The sequence below is a fragment of the Nestor notabilis genome, unplaced genomic scaffold, assembly GCF_000696875.1.
Source record: "Nestor notabilis isolate BGI_N333 unplaced genomic scaffold, ASM69687v1 scaffold2669, whole genome shotgun sequence".
In the NCBI taxonomy this organism is placed as follows: domain Eukaryota; kingdom Metazoa; phylum Chordata; class Aves; order Psittaciformes; family Psittacidae; genus Nestor; species Nestor notabilis.
This window is the reverse complement of record NW_009943066.1, coordinates 1-7,730: the sequence shown is the minus strand read 5'-3', so window position 1 is coordinate 7,730 and position 7,730 is coordinate 1. Positions and strand designations below refer to the sequence as shown.

General features: G+C 49.7%; 1 protein-coding gene across 1 annotated transcript; it reads right to left on the bottom strand.

The window, feature by feature from the left end:
• Positions 1 to 493: 493 nt before the first annotated feature.
• VPS33A (vacuolar protein sorting 33 homolog A (S. cerevisiae)) lies at positions 494 to 7,491 on the bottom strand (the record flags this gene model as incomplete). The annotated part of the gene is made up of 10 exons (XM_010021696.1): positions 494 to 742; positions 1,276 to 1,444; positions 1,602 to 1,739; positions 2,101 to 2,238; positions 2,694 to 2,761; positions 2,961 to 3,087; positions 4,716 to 4,909; positions 5,575 to 5,749; positions 6,365 to 6,481; positions 7,302 to 7,491. Coding segments are annotated over 10 exons (1,510 nt in total), but the record flags the coding sequence as incomplete, so codon positions are not given.
• Between the last annotated feature and the right edge of the window lie 239 nt (positions 7,492 to 7,730).

The following is a 7,730-nucleotide window of genomic DNA, read 5'->3' as shown; positions in this document are numbered from 1 at the left end:
GTTATTCTGGATGCCTGAGAGCCAGGAAGTTTCTAAACATACGCAGTAAAAAAGTTACTGCTTCTCCTCTGCAGGAGTTCTCTTTCCATTGTGCAGTCAGCTGGGAATATTGGTATGACAGCAGGAACAGAAAACACATCCTGCCTCCTCTGCACCTTAGGAGGGTAAAAAGAAATAATCACATTTCCACTGAAAGTAAAGGGAAAAACCCCCAGCAATCTGCCAAATGGAAGGACCAGGCCCAATCCCTGCCACCCCATCACTTGTTTGCCAAATCCAGACCACGAGCAGGGATCTCTCTTTCTCCTACTGTTTACTTCATTGTTAGTGTCTTTCAGCTCTAAAGGAGCTACTTTGTCTACTAGGAAGTTCCACAAACAGTAGGTACACAAGTGCAGAGGGATGAGGGTAACTGCATCACGAGCTGGTCTCAGGAGAGCTTCTTGCACTGTCTTGTCTCCCTGATGTTCAAGCCATGCCAAAAGACCAGAAGCTGACGTGCCTGTGTTCATGGGGCCTCCCACCTTCACTGTCTCTCACCACAGCTCTTAGAATGGGGCAGGTTCCAGTTTTTCCATCAAGGATTTGATCCAGCTTGTCCCATTGATCAGTTTTGTAGTGGCAATGACATACTCTGTGCCTCCATCTTCCATCTGGGACAGAAATCTCAGCGCAGCGATTTCTGCGTACGTTACTCCCCCCAGGAAGAACACCAGAGTGACTCGGTTCTCACCGTGTTGACCTGTGTGTTCGGAGACATTTACAGGTTCTATTTGTACATCAGCTGTCAGTCAAACTCAAACTAACCCTAAAACTAAAGATAGTGGCTGAATTAGAGGAGAAACCTATCGGGCAAAACACTAGGCCCAGAAATGAAGACTCTCCTCCCAGCTCTGGGGTCTCTTTAGAGGATATGCTCCTGCCTGCCCAGGCTTAAGACTAGAGAGTGCAAAGTAAGGTTAGTTCTTAAACTCACAGTGCAAGTTAGGGCTTATTTGAGTACTCTCATGAGAAGTTAAACAAACGTTACAGCTCTGGTCTGTCTTCGGTCCACACGGTGATGTGCACTAACAGCAGGCTGAGTTTGTGACTGGATGTTTTAAAGAGGCCAGAAAGCTATCTGTCCAAAATAGGTTTGGGAGACCAAATACTGCAGTGGGACAGGGAGATGAGATAGGTGCCTGGACTCTGCCAGCCCTGATTTCAGTTTGCTTCATTCCAGCCACACAGACATGCTTCTGCCTTTAAAAAATGGGCAACCAAAGCAAAACTTACGCTTTTTCTGAAGGCCAGTGGGTAGCTGCTGCCTCTCCTCAAAATGGGGACCCGGCAGCATCTTCAGAACCTCCTCTATGCTCCTCCACCCCGGGCGAGCCAGTAGCTGTGCCAGGCGGACACTCAGCGGCGCGTAGCCACTGTACACGTAGGAAATGTCATTGGGGTTCTGCAGGAGAGAGCAGAGTGTGAGCAGGGGTGAGAGCTGCTTCACGCTGCAGAACAGCACCATAAAGTAGTAATGATAAAACAAAGATGAAGGTTTTCCTGCTGCACACAGTTCTGTATCATTAGATGTAGTGGTCACTGGGAAGGTGCCTGTTTACCTGTTCATTAACATCATCCATCCATAAGCGCAGGGTCTTCCTGATCGTTGGGTAGTTATTCCTACCACCTGTCTGAGGTTTCAGGAGTCCGGCCTTCTCTAAGTTATTCAAGGTCAATATATGTTCATAGCCATAAGTCTGCAACGTGAAGAATTCACTGTTAATACCACGTCAACAATCCATGACCAGAGTGTTTAAAAAATACAAAGGCAAAGATGTTCACTTTAAAAAGCTTTCTGGTTAATCTGGAGTGTTTCAATCATAATAGTAAGAAGTGCAATGATACAAACCCCTCTGTATCTACGTGTTGTAAAACACGTATCAGTACCTCCTGAGCCATTGCTGTCAGCCCACCCAGACGCCTCAGTGCTCCCTCTGCACACCCTGGCAGTCAGCACTGCCCATGTGTTGATGGGTCTGTCCAGAATGCAAGTGCTGCAGAGCTCAGGACTTGGTGGGATTGTCTCAGAAATGTGTGGATCCAAAAGCTCAGCCCAACCTGGAGAATCTCTCTTTTGTAATGGTCCAGAACCTTCTGCTTCAGTCCACTATTGCACACAGACTGCAAGCAAACGAGGCGCAAGATCTTGATTAATGGATGTTTTTGAGCTATGCAGTCTTCAATGTAATTGTTAACCTATTAAAAATAAAGAAATAAAAATACGTAAGCTGTTATTTAAAGACCTACTGAAGTGCCTAGAAGACCTGGAGTGAAAGACACTGGTTTTGCCTAGTGTCTCTGAAACAGCAAGCAAGAGTGGGCAGCTGCTCTCCAAGCATCTCACGACCAGTAAATCAGTCATCCAGCTCTGGTTCCACCTTGTGTCTTTCTAAAGCACAACAATTCCAGTCAATAGCTCAACTTTATCTGGTGCACTGAAAAAATCACAATTAACAGTCTTCAGTCTTGCCCTGATGCCTCGAACTGCAAATGTGCAAGATGGATATGAGAGCTCCCAGCCTTGACACTGGAAGGAGACAGACATCACCTAGAGCAGATATTTCCTCTCACAGAAAAAAAGACCCCCAGAGAAATACACTGGGTTTGGGTTTCTTGTTTTTAAGCGTCACTAATTGTCATTAGCTGCTTACCTTGTCTGTGTCTATTCCAGACATGAACTCTTGTTCCACCGTTAAATTATCAAAGAAATCTTCAGATGCTTTGGGAAAAGAATGAAAATCAATAGAACAGCAACCAACAGCTTATTCCCTACATTAACATTTCAGCAGAGAGGCACTGGATGGAGCAAGGCCGATTTCTGCCAAGCTGAATAATGCCCATCAAGTTGTCTTGCCTCTTGCTGTGGTTAAATGAGTTAGAACAACTGTGACACTCACTGACGAAGAAGGACTACTCACTGGTGATGTCTTTGATGAGTTCTGCAATGGAGGTGTGGTTTGCCAGAGAGCTTCTTGCCGCCTGCATGTGTGGCAGCTGTGAGACAAACTGCTTGATCTCCCCAACGGTCTTCGCGTGGTGGCGTTCCTGAAGAAACCAGCGTTTTGGTTAGTGCTTGTTCAGAGCAGATCGTTGTGTCACGAGGAGGTTTTTCACTGTACTCACTGTTACGTACACACAACCTTTTAGACAAAACACTTCAAATGCTTACACTAAAGTCACAGTATTCCCTGGAAGAGCACTTTGGTCATTACAAGAGGGAGGATGTAACGCAGGATCATTAGACTGCTTTTTTCCCATTTTGCCAGTGTTGTCAGTCACTTTTTGTCATAGAATGGTTTGTGTTGGAGGGGACCTTAAAGCTCCTCCAGCTACAACCCCTGCCACGGGCAGGGACACCTTCCACTAGAGCAGGTTGCTCCAAGCCCCTGTGTCCAACCTGGCCTCGAACACTGCCAGGGATGGGGCAGCCACAGCTTCTCTGGGCACCCTGTGCCAGCGCCTCAGCACCCTCACAGGGAAGAACTACTTCTTAGTATCTAATTTTCTTCATGTTTATCAGACTTCAGCCATCACTCTCTGCTCCTGTTTCCCTACCATCAGAACTACCTTTCTCAGACAAAGATGAGTTACTTTGCTCACTGCCAGTAACCACAGAGCTGTAGGCAAAGGCACTCAGAGACTTCCCCCCAGAGCAGCAGTGGAAGGTGCTGAGGAACTGGGTTGGTGGGGTCTGTGTCCCTCGTGAGCAGGAGCCTGCCATTCACTGTACCTGGCTGTAACAATGTCCCAGGTTTTGAGCAAGGATGTGATGAAGCACAGTGCAGACTTCAGCTCTCAGAGCAGTCCAGAGATCTGTGTTTCATTTGTGCCTCTTGCTGCAACTTGGAATAAAAATAATCATTTGACTCATGTGAAGGATTTAAATGGGCAAGTGCAGGCAGGAGGGTGATAATGACGCAGCCTGCAATGAAGGAGTCCTCTGCTGCCAGTGTGTCACTGCTTCATTATCACCTATTACCTCTGACAGTTTGTTAAGTTTCCTTGGTTTTTTTTAACAACCAGTAGGAATAATCCATCTTTAGCACCTTCACCTCTAATACTGCAATAACAGGAGATGAGGCTGAGCACACGCTATTTCAGATAAGGTACCGCTACCTAGTCTTACATGTGGCAGAAGTGAAGAGGCAGAGAACCCCCTCCAAGGAAACAAATACAAACAGTGTAACGTGTTCTCTTGAGGCTCACCATGAAGCCTGAAAGCAGAAACATGGGATCTCAGTTTCTTTATGAATCATCAACAGGATGTTTTTGAACAAAACCACAGGCACAGCCCACAGCACCCTCCAGCTTTATCTAAGGTGACACGTGAGTGTGAGTTTACAGGTCAAACCTCCTGTAAGACAAGTGTCTTTTCACATTCCTGTTGCTTTTTACAGCAGCCGTAATGCTCTGTGGATGCACATTGTGGAGTTCTATTCCTTAAAGCCTTTTCTCTGCATCTTCAGTGGAAAGAACCTTTCAGTTAACAGGAAACAACAGCAACAAAGTGGAATTGACCAGTACTCTAAACCAGACTACCTGGTTTTAATCTGGCTGAGGGATTACTCCATGGCAACAGCTCGAGCTGCCAATCACAGCCCTGCTGAATGCAGACACTGACTTCTCCGACAACAAGAATGCCCAAGGGATGCACAGTTGGATCCAGGCCTCACCTCAAAGGCTGCAGAGATGATCTTGGCTTTCTTGCTCAGCACTGACCCCACAGCATTGAAGTTCTTGTCTCGGATTTCAGCGTAGAGCTCTTCAGCAGAGTTCAGCTGCAGCTTCTTGGGTTCTGTGGGGAGATCTTTCCCACCCTCACCCTGCTTCTTCGGGGCAAACTTCTCAGGAGGCAGTTTCACATAAGCTACCAAGTGCAGAGAAATAACCCTTACGAAGAGAGGAACTTCACCACCAGAGGTAAACAGACTGGAAATGTGTCCCCTGAGCAGGAAACAGTTCTGAGCAGCAAAGCTAATATAAATGCCCAGAGAGCTCAGTGCATATGTGTTAATTAAGGAGAGACTCCCTGTGCTCCCCCAGGGACCCAGAGACTTACACAGACATGATCAGAACTCAGGTGCTAACCACCAAGCTTTCAACAAGGCCTGGGGGCAGTACACCAGGAGGGAATAAAACCCAAAAATGCCTCTCTGGAGTTACTCTTTCTACCCCCTCAAGAGCCAGAGACGGCTCTGAATAGCCTTTCACAAACTGTGCCTGTCCCCTCATGTGACACGAGAGCACACACTAACATTTGTACCCCCACACCATGTGTTCCGTGTCACTTCGACTGCACCCAGCCCACATCCACAACAAGCCCATTGAGGAACCAAGCACTGCTCTCGACTCCCCTGCCTGTGCAGAGAGCCAGCGCTGATCCTGACGGGCTCTAGCCTGGGACCGAACCATCCCTGCACTAAGTTCCAGTGAGCTGCTCCCACATCGGAGTCATTTAGTGAAGCAGGAAGCCACGTGAGACACCTCAGCACGCTCCAGCACACCAGAGACCCCTCGCCCAGCAGGACTCACTGTTCTGGATCCCATAGATTTCGTCTATCAGCCCCTCGTAGGTGAGCTGCGTGGCCAGCGGCGTCAGCAGGTCAACGTTGCGGTCCAGCAACAAGAGCGTGTCAAAGACGGGGAATATGGAGTTCTGGCTCCCGGGGAACTCGCGCTTCATCCTGATCATCATGTTGGCCACGTGCTGAAAAGAAACCCCATCGGTCTGGTTATGGTGCAGGCCACCAGGGATGGATCTGATGCGGCAGTGATGTAACAGGGGCAGGAGCAGAGAGAGGAAACAAACTCCTCCTCTGCTGCTCCCTGCAGCTGAGTGAGAGCGACTGTGGCCAAAGCACTGGCTTCATCTCGAGCCGCTCCCTCATTATAAAAGGTACCAATTAAACCACAGGTTGATCAGAGAGAAGAAAGAGTGAGTGAGTTACAGGGAGAGATGAGAAAGCCGAGGCATGAGCAGTAGGTTACAGCGTTTCCCACTTCATTCAGCCCTTCTGATACCAACAACCAAGCGTTAAAACGCCACAGAAAGAACAGCTGCTGAGAACACAAAGGCAGTGTACCTGCGAGCAAAAAGCACATGAAATCAGCTAAATTCTCCCGACAGGAAAACTTAGGGAACAGCAGAGATCGTTCTTTTGGCCAGAGATGACAAAGACCCAAGGCCACGATCCTGAAATTCGGGTATGACAAGAGGGGTCCGTGGCTGGATTCCGAAACTTGACGGGTGCATCTAACCCCACACTGCTCCAGGCAGTCCCACGGGACAAGATGTGTTTCCCAGCAGCAGCATTTGCCTCACCCGAGCACACTCGCCCTTCCCGAAGATCTGTGGGATGGTTCCGTACAGAGCCTGCAGCGTCATCAGCCCCTTGGCCGCGTGGTACAGACTCGTCTGGTCGCTCTCCAGGTAACACTCCTAAACAACAACAAGGATTCCCGATGGAAGGTGTCGATCCGACCCAGCCGCTCCCCCAGCAGATCGTGGTCATTCTGAACAGTTCGGAGGAGACACAGGCTGGGAAAAGACTGTGGCTGTTGGCAAATATGGACCTTATCTGCGCCGTCACTGCATCAGACCGTTTGACCAGATACTCGTGTTTTTGAACTCCACACACTACTCCCAGCTTGATAGGGAGGAGTGAGAGAGACAGAAAGCAACTACAGAGAGTCCCTCCCTCTAATCCAGGCCGATCTGAGCACACAGCACCTCACCACAGCTCTCAAGAAGCAGCAGCAAGCCCCAGTGTGTCCTCTGGGCTACACTTAGTAAGGCAGAGAAGACCAAAGAAAGTCTCAGACCTTTCTGTCCCCAGACATGGCATTCTGAGGGCACGGGACATGCTGCTGGTGCGTGACAGCTGTTAGTTCTGGTGCAGTTTAGAGCACAGCAACTCTGTATTAACTATTGTATTACCTGCTCTGTATGAATACTGCATTAATACTCTGTACTAACTACCGTACGTGGCTCTTTGGCTGCGTAGCAACACAAAAAGTGTTGCTGTTTGCAACAACAAAGTGTTTTAAGCCTCAGGAGTGCTCGATCTGTGCGAACAGCACCAGCAGCTACAGCTGGAGGAGCTGGGGTGCAGCCACGGCTCAGCGCAGCGCTTGGGATCAGGCCACGTTTCTCTGCAAGGCCCGTCCCTGCAGCACAGTCACCCGGAGAGCCCGTGGAGCGAACACCAGCAGCACGGAACCACGACACGTTTCTCCTCGGACACGAGGCGGGTGCTCACCTTGAAGGCGCTCTCGGACTCCATGGAGAGCAGGTCTCCATCGAAAGGTATGAGGTCCAGGCTGTACTGCTCACGGTGGATGAAGGACCCCAGCACACCCTGCTCCTTCAGCCACTGCTCACACAGCAGGCTGCGGCGCGGCACGAACAGGATGTGGAAGTCCCTCTGGGGAGAGCGGCCTCTGTCCTCCCTGGGGAGTCACAGCACAGGTAACCAGCACGGACCACGGGCGGGGGGCACGGAATGCCAACAAGAGCGGGAATGCGCCGGGATGTTGTTACCACACGCATGCACAGCCGCAGGACTGAGCCCAGGGCAAGGCTTCCCTGCAGCTCCCAAAGAGCGCTCAGTCAAAGCATGAGTTATTCCAGCTCATCGGAAGGAACGTGTGTCTCCCGACAAGGAGCGACCCTGCGCATCGCCAGCCAC